Here is a 17800-nt window from a genome sequence, read left to right on the forward strand (position 1 = left end):
TTGCATTCCCGCCAGCAGTGCAAAAGGTGCAAATACTCGCCAGCATCTGTTGTTGCCTGGGTTGATCATTTTAGCCATTCTGACAGGTGTGAGATCATATCTCATTGTGGTTTTGATTTGTATTTCATTGATGATGAGTGATGTTGAGCATCTCTTCATGTGTCTGTTGGCCATCTGGATGTCTTCTTTGGAGAAGTATCTATTTATGTTTTTTGCCCATTTCTTCAATGGATTATTTGTTTTCTGGGTGTTGAGTTTGATAAGTTCTTTATAGATTTTGGATACTAACCCTTTATCTGATATATCATTTGCAAATATCTTCTCCTATTCCATCAGTTGCCTTTTAGTTTTGCTCATTGTTTCCTTCATTGTGCAGAAGCTTTGCATCTTGAAGAGATCCCAATAGTTCATTTTTGCTTTTGTTTCCCTTGCCTCTGGAGAAATGTCAAGAAGTTGCTGTGGCCCAGGTCAAAGAGGTTTTTGCCTATTTTCTCCTCTAGGATTTTGATGTCTTCCTGTCTTATGTTTAGGTCTTTCATCCATTTTGAGTTTATTTTTGTGTATGGTAGGAAAGTGGTCCAGTTTCATTTTTTGAATGTCGCTGTCCAGTTTTCCCAACACCGTATGCTGAAGAGACTTTTTTCCATTGGATATTCTTTCCTTCTTTGTCAAGGATTAGTTGGCCGTATGTTTGTGGGTCCATTTCTGGGTTCTCTATTCCATTCCATTGATCTATGGGTCTGTTTTTGTGCCAGTACTATACCGTCTTGATGATTACAGCTTTGTAATACAGCTTGAAGTCCGGAATTGTGACACGTCCAGCTTTGGTTTTCTTTTTCAGGATTGCTTTGGCTATTCAGAGTCTTTCCTGGTTCCATATAAATTTAAGGATTGTTTGTTCTAGCTCTGTGAAGAATGCTGGCGTTATTTTTATAGGGATTGGATTGAATGTGTAGATTGCTTTGGGTAGTATTGACATTGTAACAATATTTGTTCTTTCAATCCATGGGAATGGAATGTTTTTCCACTTTTTTGTGTCTTCTTCAATTTCATTCAGAAGCTTTCTACAGTTTTCAGTATATAGATTTCTCACCTCTTTGGTTAGGTTTATTCCTAGATATTTTATGGTTCTGGTGCATCATCATATATTTAGGTGAAACATCAAGTTCAAAATAATATTAGAAAAAAAAATAAAAAAATAAATTTAAAAAGGGGTACCTGGGTAGCACAGTCAGTTAAGTGTCTGACTTAGGCTCAGGTCACAATCTCATGGTTCATGGGTTCTAGCCCTGCGTTGGGCTCTGTGCTGACAGCTTAGAGCCTGGAGCCGGCTTCGGATTCTGTGTCTCCCTCTCTCTCTGCCCCTACCCACCCCCTCCCAAAAATAGACATTAAAAAAATAATAATAATAAAAGAAAAAAAATAGTATTAGAGCACAATTCCATTCTTGTATTTATGTATTTTAATTTCTAAGAATGTGTATATGCAGACAAGTTTGCTTAGAAGAATATAAAGCAAAACAATACTTTGGTCTCGGGCTAGTGAACTACAGATGGATTTTATTTTTTTGTTAGTGCAATATTACAGTGAATATCTGTATTCCCAAATTAGATTATATTAATCATGGATTACTTGAATGGTTTAAAAATGTTAGGGAGTTGGTAGAATATAGCTGGTAGTTTAAGCTGGAAAAAGATGTTCAATGAGGCTAGAAGGTCAAGTGGAAGCCAAGGAAACTTTAATATTTAAGGAAAAACAGAGATCAACAAAACAACAGAAGTAGAATTAGTAACACACATATATAGAGAAAGAAAGAATAAAATTTTTTTAAGCAGGCTTCACACCCTGCATGGATCCCAAAGCAGGGCTTAAACTCATGACCCTGAGATCAAGACCTGAGCTGAGATCAAGAGCAGATGCTCAACCGACTGATCTACCCAAGTGTCCCAGGAGAGAAAGAAAAGTTGAAGATAATGTTTATAGACATAAAAGAAGGTCAATTTCAAAAAGATAATTTCAATAGTGTCAAATGTTGTAAGGAGCTTATTAATAATAATTACCATGATTTGCGATGAGAGGTGAAATGTAGTTGGTTTAACAATAGGATCACCATTGGGGCGCCTGGGTGGCGCAGTCGGTTAAGCGTCCGACTTCAGCCAGGTCACGATCTCGCGGTCCGGGAGTTCGAGCCCCGCGTCAGGCTCTGGGCTGATGGCTCAGAGCCTGGAGCCTGTTTCCGATTCTGTGTCTCCCTCTCTCTCTGCCCCTCCCCCATTCATGCTGTCTCTCTCTGTCCCAAAAATAAATAAACGTTGAAAAAAAAATTTTTTTTAAAAAACAATAGGATCACCATTAAAATTCCCCATCACCAATACCAGCGGGAGGTATACCAGAAGGAAGAAAGGAAATAGAAACTGCTAGAATAAACTACTTCCTCAAGAAGTTCAAATGAGAGCAGGAAAAGAAAGAGGGGGTAATAACTTTCTGTAGAGGGGGAGTAAAGGTAACATTTTCCTAAAGATGGGAAGGTGAATCACAGAACAGCTGTAAAACTCAATGAGAAAATGCCAAAGACACCATTTTGAAATATGGAAACCATCACACAAACACATGAAGTTATAATTTCGCCATTTTTATGAAGATTTAAAAGCCATTTTTCTTTTTTTTTTTTTTAACGTTTATTTATTTTTGAGACAGAGAGAGACAGAGCATGAACGGGGGAGGTTCAGAGACAGAGGGAGACACAGAATCTGAAACAGGCCCCGGGCTCTGAGCTGTCAGCACACAGCCCGACGCAGGGCTCGAACTCAGACTGTGAGATCATGACCCGAGCTGAAGTCGGGCGCTCAACCGACTGAGCCACCCAGGCTCAAAGCCACAAAGCCATTTTTCTTGAATGTGTCTTTTCAAAGTCCATTCCAAAAAAAATGAACAAGAGGACTAAGAAGAATTCTACTAATGGCCTAGAACCAGTTTATATTACTTTACTTACTGTAGAAACACTCAGAATCTATTTAGATAAATATCCTTACTTCACTTCCCCTCAAGCCTGGAGGATTCAATTTCTATAGTTAGAACAATATAATATAAACAAAACTCTTATATGAGGTTGTTTCCTATACTAGAGTAATAACACAATTTATTATAGTTATTAAAAACAAAAAGGTAAACAAGGAATAAAAAGCATCATAACTCCCACTGAGTATTGTATGTAAATGATGAATCACTGAATTCTGCTCCTGAAACCAATGTTGCACTGTATGTTAACTACCTAGAATTCACATAAAAATTTGAAAAGAAAAAAAAAAGCATCATGCCTCTACTCTCTAAAGACACTCACTATTAAAATGTTATCCATTTTTTTCCAATCTTTTGTGTGCACAGTATTTTCTTGTCTAAAATTAATGAATTATTAATAGTATTAATTAATTAATTAATATTATTATAATTATTTACTTATGTATTTCCCAAATATATGTACAATAAAATAGGAATATTTAGGTAAAAAGGATTTGCTTCACTTAATAGAAAAAAGAGTCAAGACTACTGTCTGTTTTTGCATCACCAAGGTGAGTTTTTTCTTTTAGTGTTAACAAAACATTTACCCTCAATCAAAGCTTAACAATTTAAAAATAGCTTGAGTTTTGCTAATGTCACATACCATCTTGACCTTTTTTTTAAAGTCTATTTATCTGTTTTGAGAGAGAGAGAGAGAGCAAGAACAAGCGGGGGAAGGCCAGAGAAAAAGAGGGAGAGAGGGAGAATCACAAGCAGGCTCCCCACTCACAGAGCAGATCCTGATGCAGGGCTTGAACTCACCAACTACGAGCTCATGACCTGAGCTGAAACCAAGGGTTGGATGCTTAACCAACTGAGCCACCCAGGTGCCTCCATCTTGCGTTTTTTGATTCACTGACTGGTGACCAAAACCCCAATCACATACCTGATAAAACGTCTCTTAAGACTTCTGCATTCTTTTGTAGCTGAGGTTCTTATGAGTCACTACTCACTCAGTGTGTTAGCTTTCAGTAAACTGTTCAACTCCGTTGCATCTTATGGAACTCTTCTCTTCGTTCTTAACCAACTTAAATGTGGAAATAACCTCTTCTGAAGAAACACTGGGGGTAAGTGGCAGGGGGAAGGTGCAAAGGGCTATGGTTTACATTAAAGCAATTTTTGCAATTTAAAGTTGAGTCTCAAAAAAAAAAAAAAAAAAAAAAGCCAGTTCCTAAAGGTCCTCTGTCCATCTCACATCTAATAATTTCTTCCTGGAGACCTTTTCACAAGCTGCATTCTCTTGCCTTGTGCTCGCTTCTTTTCTCCCTTCTCTGACATCCTCTCCCCTTCTGTCTCCCTGGTTGCCTCCTACTGCTATCCCCCTACTGCCACCCCTGTAAATTTCTGCTCACTTCTTATGCAAAACCATTGATCACTCTTTTCTGCTATCTCCTTATAGACCAAACATGATTCAAATCTTAAACGTGCATAGGAGTCACCTGGAATCTTCTTAAAATGCATATTCTGAATTGGTAGGTCTGGGGTGGGGCCAGAGAGGCTTCATTTCTAATAAGCTCACAGGTAATTCTCCCACTACTGGTTCATGAAATATTCTAGAACAGCAAAGCTATAGATCATGTGTTCAGGACTTCACTTTCTAAACCTAAAGCCACTTTTCAATCTAAAATAGTAACAGTTCTCACAAGAGAAATAATTTCAGTATCACCTATTACCCTATTTTTTTTCACCTTGCTACATTAACCGCCAACTCACTGTCATCAGAGTATGTCCCCAGCTTAGGTCTATTGGGCACAGTTAATTATGCCTTCCCTATTTAACAAGTAGTTATTACAACCTCACACTTTGTAAGTATATTACCAAAGGTAAAATAAGCAGTAAGTATTTGTGTTTCTCTTAGAGGAAGAAATAGTAATCTTAACCTTAGAGGAAAGATATTTGTAACAGAAACAATGCTGATCAAATATCCCATGTGCTTCCTTGGGTTGGAACTAACAGAACTATAAGCAGAAGTGAGTTTTGTCACTTCCGCGCACAAGTCCACCTCCTCCACTGCTCTCCCTTCTCCTTCCTCTCATTGGAGAGATCAGTGCACTTGGAAGAGGACGCTTCAAATGAGATCTCAGCCCTGGTGGACCCCTTGATTTTAGCTTTATGAGACCCTGAGCAGGTCCCTGGACTTGAGCCTGGACTACAAGATAATAAATTGTGCTGTTTCAAGATGCCAAGTTTGCGGTAATTTGTTATACAACAATAGAAAACCAATACAAAAGGCATGTGTAATTTTCCATCAGGCTGAACGTATTAATATTGCCGATTCCATCCCATGTGCTAGCTAGGGCCACCAGTTTCAGTTCTAACAGTGGCTTGGTTGGCTAATGCCATCCTAGACAAAACCTCGGCACACCCTAAAATGACTGAAAATCCAGACATTCCTTGGCATAGTATTAAAGCAAGAATTCACAAAGACTAGGAGACAGACATTCTGGCTTGAATCTGTCACATTGTTCCTACCTATTCACTTCCTCACTTACCCATCCCACCTCCCAGTATGAAATAAAAGAAGGCATTTTCAAGATTATCACAGAAATAATTATTAAGGAAACCACTGGGCCTTCTAAAAGGGATTTTACTGGCTGTTCTCCCTGGATCAGAAATGCTGGTGGGAGAGGTTGCAATAGAAATGGGCTCCCAGATCTCAGATGGAATGGGAAGAACCTGGGGGGTGGGTGGCTGAGCTTAGGTGGCAGCCCATATTCACATGAATCAAAGTCAAGGTGTTGTAGTGATTGAATGTTGGAGAAAGAATTAACAGGTGAAGATCCTCCTCGAATGAGATGGGAAGACAACCCACAAAGTTCTTCACTGGGTTTTTTTTTATCCAAAAACTCGGTGGGTTAGCAAACAGAGGCTGTACTTCAGTCACAATACAAAGAAATCGCCACGTCTCCTGAATCACCAATCTTGAGTCAGTTGATGGATCCAGAACCTCTCGAATGGAGGAGAGGAGAGATGCCCTTGAAGAACCCTCCTGTATACTGTGAACTTTTCTCCTTGTTCTCTCCAAAGCAAGTTAACTTTATTGGGTAACTGCACTAAGGGAAAAGATCCCAAAAACCTTTAGTGATTATTAGGTATTGGCCTTTAGGGAAGGAAAGCATCTAAAATCTAAGGTTTCTCATTAGAACTGAAGCTTATGGGGGTCAGTTGATTATGGGAATTGTGTCCTAAAACTACCTAACTATAGGTCCAATAAAACTCAAACTCCAAACTGATCCATTCCCCTGAGAGCATTGAACTATTTTCAGCAACAGTTTGGTCATGCTAGAATATTACTGCCCAAGTGAGAGACAACCTTTTATAAACCTAGGTGTCCAACACTAAGGTGGAAGAATACATATTTGTGGACCTCTCATTTTTGAGGCATATTCCATTTTTAGGTGTTCTATTCTGATCTGTTTACCCTATGAATCCAAAAGGTGCCAGATGTAGACGGGAACCAGAATAAGAAAATGCTCTCTACCTATTTCAAAGTTCAATTCAAGCAGTCTGTCAGTCAGACTAGCCAGTGACCCATCAGATCCAATTGTGTCAAATTGTCCATAGGATGGCAGGGTACTTTGGTCCTATACCGGGTACCATAGCAAGTCCCAAAAGAAGAATTTCCGTAGAGGTCCTTCCGATTAGGGAGCAAGTCACATTTCTTTCTGCAAGTAACTAGTCTACCCTTGACAAACTGTTCCTGGCATCCTTTTGGACCTCAGTGAAATCTGCAAATCTGACCACAGGATACCTGGTGACCATGTGATTTAAATAGCTCATCGTGAACTGGCTGCTACCTTTTCTGTCTAGCCAGAAATTTAGTTATGACGGCAGTTCAACTGTGACATGTTCAAATGGTATGAACAAGATGGAACTAAAGGCAAAACTATGTGGCCTGAGCAGGTTGCTCACTTTTCTAACTTGAAGAAGTCCTCCTGTAAGCTCCCTTTACAGCCTTAGGAGGGAAAGCCCATGACCAACCTACTGAAGATGCAAATCAACCTACAGAAGATGAAGTCTCTAGTTTACAGATACTTCTTTGTAATGTACCAATATGAACAAGAGGTAGATCTGCTATGAAGATACAGCTTACAATGAACAAATAAACAAACTACAGCCTCCCTGCGGCTGAAATAGAATCCTGAGGAGAAATAGAATTTTGGGAGAAACAAAAACCTCACAATGGGCAGACATATAAGCAGTATTTCTCATTGTCCACTTTGCTTGGAATGAGATCAAGATCTATTCTGCTTCCTGAATGGTTGTAAATGGTCTGCTTAGTTGTTCAGAGACCTAAAAAGAGCTAGATATCAGGTCTAGAGACAAGGAAGTTTGGAAAGAATTGCCCAGAGCTGAGAATATTTCTTTTCCAGTTGAATACTCACAACATAGCACCACATCAGAGAAGTTCTTAATAAGAGGGGATAGAATGATCCACTTAAGGATTGTCAGTTGTGTTCCTTTCCAAAGCAATCTAGTACAAGGGTCACAAACTCAGAAATCTACAAGTTTCAGATAGATACCATAAATAAGAGAAGAGAATTTAATGAGAGATGACAGAGGATGCTTAGAATTGTGGTTAACTGGATAGAGTATATTCTACCTTAAGAAGGCAGCTTTGAATGTGTGTCCAGTATGGCCAGATCTTCCTTTATTTGCTTTCCTTTTTTTTCTTTTTAATTTTTTTTTAATGTTTATTTTTGACAGAGAGAGACAGAGCACAAGCAGGTAAGGGGCAAAGAGAGAGGGAGACACAGAATCTGAAGCAGGCTCCAGACCCTGAGCTGTCAGCACAGAGCGGGATGTGGGGCTTGAACCCATGAACCGCAGTATCATGACCTGAGCCACCCAGGTGGCTGCTTCCCCTTTAGTTGTTTTTCAAGAGAAGTCATAACACAAACTTTTTAGATGAAATTTCCTGATCTTTAAAATGCCATGAAGGCCAAACATACAAGTCCGTGGGTACCTTTGGTGCTAAGGCAATCTCGGGTTATCACTTGTGTCACTGGGTCTACTGTTGTTCGATACACATACCAGGTGGCAAGGATGGACACTACGTATTGACTCAACTATACAGATTTTTCCTCCCTCAGATCTACTAGGCTCTTACTACTAAAAGACACCACATTTGCCGGCAAAATTACCATTCCTTCTGCTGTTAGAGATTAGACGCATTGCAAAATCCAATCAGATATCTGGTGAATGGTTGATTAATTAGGGCTCTTTTATCATGCAGGAGCAGCACACTGTTCCCAGACACAGAGATATTTATTCTGTATTTAGATTTGGTTTTTCTATCGGTATCACTGTTGTTGGGCTTACTTAATGCTTTATGCTAACCACACAACTTTACCTCTAACTAAAGAATTAACTCCACGGTTAAGGAAATACGTCAATAGAATGTTGATTATGGTGTTCATGGGTCCTACTGTGTACCCTAATACCTGAAAGGAGCTAGCCTTATAGCATGATGGACTGACCAATTATTGAAGGTTCTGTTACTGCCTTTTAAGACACAACACTATCTTCCAAAATGTGGTTAAAAGGTGTGGTATGTTTTGGGGGCCCCTCACTGGCTCAGTCGGTAGAGTCAGCAACTCTTGATCTTGGGGTTGTGAGTTTGAGACCCACATTGGGCATAGAGCTTACTTAAAAAAATGTGGTACATGTTTTGTACTAGACACCATAAAATTTAGTGCTTTTTCCCCCTAAAGCTAAAATACACAGGTCAGGAATAAAGGTAGAAAGGGAAGAAGTAGTTGTCATGATATGATGCTTACTGACTGTCATGGATTGAAAGGTGCCCCCTATAAAGATGGTAATGACCTAATCCCCCACTACTTACAAATATGACCTTATTTGGAAAAAGCAGTTTTGCAGATGATCAAGTTAAGACAAGGTCATAAGAGTCAACTCTAATCCAATATGATTGATGTTTTATCAAAAGGGGGAATTTGCAATGGAACCACTCATGCAGAGGAAAAATGATGTGAAGACATAGGGAAAACGCCATCGATAAACCAAGAGATGTCTGAGGCTACCAGAAGCTAGGAGAGAGGCATGAAACAGATTCTCCCTCACAGCTCCCAGAAGGAATCAATCCTGCTGACACCTTAATCTCAGACCTCTAGTTTCCAGAACTGTGAGACAATAAACTCTGTTGTTTAAGCCACCCAGTTTGTGGTACTTTGTTACAGCAGCCTAAGAAATTAATTCAATGACCCATTCCCAGTGTTTTTGCTTTCTTCCCTTGTTCATCTCAAAATTGGTAAACCAAGAAGAAATGCATTCACCATGGGACTTAATATATTTCCACTGAATTAGAAGCTGAGACTGTTATGTAGCCATTTCAAGTTCCTTATTCCTGTTGAAAAAAAAAATTAAGATTGTGCTGGTATGACAGTAATCAAGGCAAAAGAGTGATGTTGCCACATATAAATCAAGGCTAGAAGGAGTGCTGCTCCCTCAAGATGACTATTATGCACAATAGAAATTGTCAAAGAGACAGATACAACCGACCACAGCTAGAACAAGGCTCAGATTCTTCCTGAATAAGGGTGTGGTTCATCTCAGAGAGCAGACAAAAAAATCAAACATAAGGGAACTACCTGAAAGCAAGAGACAAGTCGAATTGGGTAGTGAAGGAGGAGGTCGTAAATACCAGGTCCAGCTCAAAAGAAAGAAAGACAGTTCACCCTAAAGTCAGTACTTGTATTCCCTCGCTCTTTTGATTATTATTGTTATATTATTATTGTTGTTGTTATTATTATTATAGTATTGGTACACTACAATGTATCATTTTATCCACAAGGCATAGCGCATTGACATGAGAGGAGGCAGGCACATCACTCAATGATCCCCTAAATTAGGAAATGGTAGCCTTGAGCCTTCCTCTTTGGATGTGGTGACTGGAATCTTCTAAGAAGGAGGTCCTTTCTGCTGTACCTTAGTTATTTGCATTATATGAAAAATATCTGCATTATACTTCAAATATTTCCAAATGGTGTTTATGGAAAGAAGGGCATATGTGAATGTTGTACAACCAATTAGAATGTGTAGACTTCTCTTGTTTCTGCTTCCTTTGCAGGATGCATCCCTTCGCTGGAGCTGTCGGGGCACTTCACCTGATTCTAGTGACCTGTCAGTCACAGGACTCTCCAAAACGATCAAGCTCTCTCTCCTAGGAATTTTGATCATGAGCGGGGACACCCAGGACTAGAAGGCAGTTAGAACCCAGTCATCTGATGGCAGCTCCTAACAGTGAGTGCATGAGTTCCCACTGTATAGATCACAGAAATGCCCAAGTTCCTGGCTTCTGTAGGCCGAGTTATTCACCATGCCATTCAGTAGTCTTCCAATAAATTCACTCAGCTTTCTTTCTTTCTTTCTTTCTTTCTTTCTTTCTTTCTTCCTTTCTCTTTCTTTCGTTCCTTTTTTGTTCTTTCATTCTTTCTCTTTCATTTTCTTTTTTCTTTCTTTCTTTCTTTCTTTCTTTCTTTCTTTCTTTCTTTCTTTCTTTCCTTCTGCATTAGTTAGCAAGAGTGCATTACTGTTGCTTGTACCTAAAGAATATTGATATCTGTGTTATCAAGCTTCTCATTTTTTCTCATAATATGTCGAAAATTTAAATATAGATCATTTAGGTGTGAAGAGGATATTGAACGTGGTGGACAGAAAAGGTCTATTATGAAGCAGTACTTATGTAACCTGGCATAGAATTCATGATAAGAGAATGTGGCAAAGGGTATTGTGGTTGTTTCTGTATTCTATCTGTATCTGTATTCTATCAGGGTTTGTATATAACAAGTGCATCTCTTCATATATATGGTTTGATTACCTGTGTGTAATACATACAGACATTCACATCATTTTTAACTCTGTCTAGATTCAACGAAAATGTAACAATCTCTACAGAAAGAAAGGGTTTGTGATGACAAGGAGTGAATGTTGGAAGATAGTTTTGCCTCTTTCTGGTTACCAGGCAAATACTTGATTTTTCTAATGAACCATATAAATAATAAATTCATACATGTGGTCTACATATAGGCTTAATGACAGTGGTTTGAATAGAAATGCTGCTATTGTAGCTCTTTAATATAAAATCAACAGATGATGTTTTAACCTGTAAACTAGAATTTTAAAATACCTCATTCATCCTGATCAGTAACTGATACAAACTAGTGGAATGTTAGTAAATTCCTACTGAATTCTCCTAAAATTACCATCCTTGAAAAGTTTCCACAGGAGCTTGAAGCAGCCTAAACGTTTTTGCAATTCAAAGTTTATCTCTCCCATGCCATTTCCTGAGAATAAAATGTAGCACAAGTAAGCATTTTTAATCAGGGAGCATGCTTAAACTTTAGAAAACAAATTAACAGGCAATCAAAATGTACTAAATGCCTCAATATTCCTTATATACTTTACAGAGAAAATTCAATATCCTGCCTTGAATCCACCCGTGGGAACATAAAGAACTGGAAATACAAAAATAAAGCACAAAGAATTCATGCCATGACCTCAGATCAGTGACAGTGTCAAAAATAGTACAAAATGATCCGAGAAACACAACATTTAACAGTCCTTTTGATTTCAAGGTTAGAAAATGACATCTGCCTACTGCCATGCAAACCAGCAGTGATCCTAAAACAATTGTTTTGTCAATGTTGAGATAAGCAAACCAAGCTCAAAGTCCAGAAATTGCAAAAGGGAGGTAAATTGCAACAAGGGGTGCTGCCTGAGGACAGCCACTTGTACCACGGGTATAAAATATAGTAGGTTGCCCTTTCCCCCCTATTATACTGGAAGGTGCTCATCCCTGTCTTCTGACTGGGAACTTCAGCTGTTGAGGGCCAGTGGGTAGGTGTTGTAATTCCTTCACTGATATTTAGTGTCACCCGGGTTCTTGAATCTGTCCTGTAGGCAGCGCTTGACTCCCAGAGCAGGGCAATATCGCCCCTGCCCCACCATTACACTGCCCGCTAGATCCCCGGCTGCCTCCATCAGCCCGGAGATTGTCGGGACTTACTGGAAACTTTCTAGCAGGCTGCAGCCCCAGACGAGAAAATCCTATCGACAGGGCTCCCGGTTCAGAGGGCGCTGCTGGGGAGAGAAGACAGGACGCTATTGCTTACTCACAGTTTGCCTCGGAGACGGGGAGCACTAGCACGAGGCACGCCAGCAGCGCCCCACAGCGCCCACCCAGGACCCTCATCGCGGAGCGGGCGGAGGCGCGGGCGGGGACCCGGACCGTGGCGCGGCGCAGCGGGGACCTGCGAGCCTGGGCGCCGCTCTCCGAGGACTGCGGCGCGGCGGCGCCTGCGAGCGAGCGCTCCGGTGGAACAGCGGGAGCCGGGGGCGGGGGGACCGCCCGCTCCCAGCCCCCAGCCCGAGAGGGGAAGTGATAACGAGGACTTTTCCAGGAAGCTTTTCGACGCTGGGGGGCAGGGCTCCGGGAGAGTGTTGGAGGCCTAGTAAACACGGTGGAGACACCTTCCTCGCCTGCTCCCGAGCTCCTGCGTTTCGTTCCCAGCCTCCGCAATGTGAACTTGCCCGAGAAGGGAAGTTAAACGCAGTGGAAACCTCTAGCGAGCTAGGGTGAGAGGCTCAGGGGCCGGGAACATTGAGGACTCAGAGGACAGGGTATCCGAGCTAAGATGGAAAAATCATGCCGAGACACTCTGATGTTGGGGATGAAGACATTCGTCAAGCCTAGAAGCGAGTAACTCCAGGAAGGCGACAGAGAAGAAAGAGAATGGAAACAAATGGGATAGTTTTGATCATCTACATTTTTATTTTGTTTTTGCATTTATGGTGTAAAAAAAAAAAAACTATAGCAAAAATATGTTTTGAGAAGGAAATGAGAAATACATCAATTCCATCACCTTCAGACAGCTCGTTTTGGTTTGTTTTTTTGTTTTTTTTTTTTTTTGCAATATAACCCCTACTTGTTGTGCTTAGACATATACATTTGAAATGTTATGTAATGTTTAAGGGGGCATCTGGAGCTAAAACGCCTGATTCAAATCTCGATACTTCTATCACTAGTTCTGTAACTTAAAGCAAATTGCTTAACTTCTATAAGCCCCAGTTGTATCATCTGTAAAAGGGGATAATAATGGGTTTTCATAATGTTAATGTAAGGATATTTTAAAGTGTATTTATTTATTTATTTTGAGAGAGAGAGAGAGGGAGCGCAAGCGCCAAGAGTGGCCGAGGAGAGAGGGAGAGAGGGAGAATCCCAAGTAGGCTCCTCACCACCAGCGCTGAGCCCCACGCCCCATCCTGGGCTCCCCACTCCTGGGCTCCAACCCACCCTGAAATCAAGATTTGGACCCTCAAGCAACTCAGCCAACCAGGCACCCCTGAAATCACTATCATGAGATACTGTACTCCCATATTCATTACAGCATTTCTCAGAATAGCCAGGATTTGGAAACCACAACCTAAGTTTAATCAATGGATGAATGGATAGAGAAAACATATGATATAGAGATAGAGATAGATAGACATAGATATCTCACATTTATACATGGCTTTTGGGATATTATGCTAAGTGAAATAAGCCAGACAGAGAAAGACAACTACTGTACTGAATCACTTATATGTAGAATCTTTAAAAAAAAATTAAAAAAGAGAAAATTCATAGAAATAAAGAAGCTGAGGAGTAAGGAAACGGAGGAACACTGATAAAGGGTATATAAACTTTCAGTTATAAGATGAATATGTTCTGAGAATTCAATGTGCAACATGGTGACTATAGTTAATTATACTATATTATATACTGAAATTTGCTATGAGAGTAGTTCTTAAATGTGTTCTCAAAAAAAAAAAAAGGTTAACAATGTAAGGTGATGGATGTGTTAACTGTAGGAATCATTTTACCATGTATACATATATTAAATCATCGTATTATACACTTCAAATATGTTATAATTTTGTCAATTATCCTTCAATAAGGCTGGAAAAAGAAATCAAGTAACATTTAGGCTGCTAAATAATCTCTGGGAGAAGAAATAAGAGTCTTAGCTAGAATCATGACAGCAAGATGGTTTTCATTATTAAGAATACACTAGATTACACTATGGTGAAATAGTCATGAAAATACAGTGGCTTAAGGTGAGTGATTAGGTGTGTGAAAATACAGTGGCTTAAGGTGAGTGATTCTTGCTTATGGGAAGTTCGCTGCAGGACTTCCTAGGCAGACATCTTCCATGTGTTGGCTCAGCATTCCATGCTGTTTGGGTTTCATAGTACTTCCAAGTTAACAACATGGTCTTCCACAATTACCATTTTGCTCACATTTCACTGGACAAAGCAAGTTGCATGACTTCTAAAGGGTAGGAATAACTATCGTATATGCTTGTAAAAGGAAAAGGAAAAGAAAACTGAAAATAGTATGCAGTGCGTATGTCTACTAAACCACTTACGGTATTGAAAAATGAGTACTCAATTTAGTTGACTAACTGACCATCTATATGTGACACCAGAAATATTTGGTAATGTATCATTCTCAGGGAAGACAAGAAGTAGAGCTGAGGTTGAGTATATTTTTTTGGGGGGGGGGAAGAGTGTTGAGTACAGTTCCAGAAATCCTGAAGAAACACCTGCATGGTAAGTCCCTTCAGGTACAGAAGTAAGTAATTGGATTCTTCAAGAGAACATGTTTTTCTTTATTTTTTGTTTACTGAGAGAGAGAAAGAGGGAGAGAGAGAGAGAGAGAAAGAGAGAGAGAGAAGGAACAGGGGAGGGGCAGAGAGAGAGAATCCCAAGCAGGCTTCTCGCTGTCAGCATAGAGCCAGATGTGGGGCTAGATCTCAGGAACCGTGAGATCATGACCTAAGCTGAGATCAAGAGTTGGACATTTAACCGACTAAGCTACCCAGGCACCCTTAAGAGAACATGTTTTTGAAAGGGAAAGTAGAAGGGAACGCCTGGGTGGCTCAGTTGGTTGAGCGTCAGACTTTGGCTCAGGTCATGATCTCACAGTCAGTGAGTTCGAGCCCCGCATCGGGCCCTGTGCTGACAGCTCAGAGCCTGGAGCCTGCTTCAGATTCTGTGTCTCCCTCTCTCTGCTCCTCCCCCACTCACTCTCTGTCTCTCTCTGTCTCTCAAAGATAAATAAATGTTAAAAAATTAAAAAAGGAAAAAAGGAAAGTAGAAGGATAAGGTCAGATCCTGGAGAATACATATTGGAAGCTGAAGGAAGAGTGACCAGTGAGATCAGAAGAGAACCAGAATAGTATGTAATTGTGAAAAGCCAAAGGAGGAAAGAGTTTTAAAAGAGTTAACTATATTAAATGCATTAAGTAATAAAAAAGAAAATGAGAACTGACTTGGTAATTAGGAAGATAGAGGTTACATTTAAAAATGTGTTTTGCATAGTTTGATGAAGCAGAAGCCCAATCACAGTACATTGATAAAAAGAGGGAACAGAAAAAAAAAAAAATAGTGCTTTAGGCTTTTAGTGGTAAACTACCAGTTTAAAAAGTTAGGTTGTGAAGGTAGAGTCATCAGAAGAGAACTAACCTGGCTCATAGCTAAGGGGAAATTGTGGATCTTTCCTGCCCTGCCTTCTTACCCCTTCTCCACCTGGAAATTATAGCCAAAGGTCTAGGAAAATAAAATGGGGAGGGATGTATTTCACATGTTGGATCAAGAATAAATAATCAGGGGCACCTCGGTGGCTCAGTTGGTTAAGCGTTGGACTTTGGCTCAGGTCATGATCTCACAGCTTGTGAGTTTGAGCCTCATGTCAGGCTCTGTGCTGACAGCTCAGAGCCTGGAGCCTGCTTTGGATTCTGTCTCCCCCACCCCTGCCCCTCCCTCACTCATGCTCTGTCTCTCACTGTGTTTCAAAAGTAATAAACGAAATGTTAAAAAAATAAATAATCAAAGGAACAGGATTTCAGAAAAGTTGAGAAGTGATGTTTGTCAAAGTTGCAGGAAAGTGGTTAACCTTGGACAAGATAAGGTAGATACCTTCAGATATTAGAAAATGAGAGGAAACAGATAACAGTGAGAAAAGAAAATTCATGAAAGTATAATCTAACTTTCCCATTAGCACTGTAGAATAGAAGTATTATTGTTTCTGGATAGGACAGTCCAGGCAGAGGAAGCATCTGGCATGAAGGGCAGGTTCACTTAGGAAAACCAGTAGAGGTCATGCAGCCTGCAGTGACTGGAAACAAAACTGAAGTTATCAAGTTAGGACAATAAAAATACTAAACAAGGTCCTACCAATTTGGAGAAAGAGGTGGGAGGTCATGTGCCATAAATGTTTATTAGGCAAGTGACACCAACTTCGAAATCTGCTATCTGTTATTTGTTAGAAACTGCACTTAAGCTTTATTTCTCTCATTTCATCATCTTAGCATCCCCACAGTGTAGGTATTTTCATTGACATTTGGCAGATGGGGTGCTTGGGTTCAGAGATAGCAAGCTGTAAGAGATGTATATGAGTTTGAATTAGGGTTACATGAATGAGTGAAGAACAGAGAACAATTTTAAAGCTAAATCTATTGTAGTCCCAAACCATTATTTTCCCCCTGGATACGCTGGACATTACAGGGCCCTCTCTCCTCTTACCAAGATTTGAAAAAATTTATTTAAGTAGAAACGGAATAGACACACAGGTTCCTACAGACCATGCATGCATTTTTTTCCCTACAGGAATGTACTTGTCATTTCTTTTTCAATTTTTTAAACGTTTATTTATTTTTGAGACAGAGAGAGACAGAGCATGAATGGGGGAGCGTCAGAGAGAGAGGGAGACACAGAATCTGAAACAGGCTCCAGGCTCTGAGCTGTCAGCACAGAGCCCGACAGGGGGCTCGAACTCACGGACCGCGAGATCGTGACATGAGCCGAAGTTGGACGCTTAACCGACTGAGCCACCCAGGCGCCCCTTGTCATTTCTTTTTCAAAAAAGTATAAAAACAAATGCAGACATTACATATCTTTGTAAATAAAATAAGACATAGTGCAAAAACAGCATATCATCATCTCCATCGTGCAGAAACCAGAGCTAGCAACCGAATACTTTCTAAAAATCCCAGAAAGTATATTAAAATGTTAATATTGGTTATCTTTGGGTGGTGAATGTGAGATCTTGTTTTCTGATCTTATGTTTTTTTCAGTGTTTTTCACATTTCCTACAATGAACATACTATTTCTTTTGAAATCATAACCCCCCACAATATCATTTTACATTTTCTGTAACAAACAGCAATAAACATTATAGAGATTAAAACGTCACTGTCATCTGAATTATTGGATAGTTAGCAAATGAGTTTTCCCTTCGTCCTTAACTTATAATAACTGTCGCAGGGCATTGTTTCTGCAGTTGTGCAGTCAGAGTCTACCGGAGTCCCAAAGGATCCCAGTCCTGCTTGACAAAACAAAACAAAACAAAACAAAACACGCACAAGACCTAAGTAAGCTCTCTGGATCTCAGTTGGGGTTAGAGACACACGAGGAACAACAACCTCGGCTGGCAACACATTTTGCGTGGGTATACAGAGAGGACTTGCCCAAGATCTGTCGGGGATTTTTCAGCTCATCTGTGGACGCTCCGGTTGCCTAGTTACGAGCGCCACCTCCCCGCCCCCCGCCGTCCCGGGGGAAGGGGAGCCCGACCCTTCAGCCACTCAGCGGCCCGCACTACGGGCCGACGAATGCTGATTGGAGAAGCGAAAGGCGGTGCTTGGGGAGGGCCTTCCGCGCCTGGGAGAAACGTCAGCGCGTC

General features: G+C 40.4%; 1 protein-coding gene across 1 annotated transcript in view; it reads right to left on the reverse strand.

Annotated features, from left to right (window-relative positions):
- Nucleotides 1-12486, reverse strand: part of PROS1 (protein S) — a 76897-nt gene extending 64411 nt beyond the window's left edge. Inside the window, exon 1 of the mRNA XM_045501702.1 lies at nt 12193-12486. Within this exon, the coding sequence (XP_045357658.1) occupies nt 12193-12268 (76 nt within the window). The 5' untranslated portion in view covers nt 12269-12486. The remainder of the gene's footprint in view (nt 1-12192) is intronic.
- Between the last annotated feature and the right edge of the window lie 5314 nt (nt 12487-17800).

Source organism: Leopardus geoffroyi, chromosome C2 (genome assembly GCF_018350155.1).
Source record: "Leopardus geoffroyi isolate Oge1 chromosome C2, O.geoffroyi_Oge1_pat1.0, whole genome shotgun sequence".
Taxonomy (NCBI): domain Eukaryota; kingdom Metazoa; phylum Chordata; class Mammalia; order Carnivora; family Felidae; genus Leopardus; species Leopardus geoffroyi.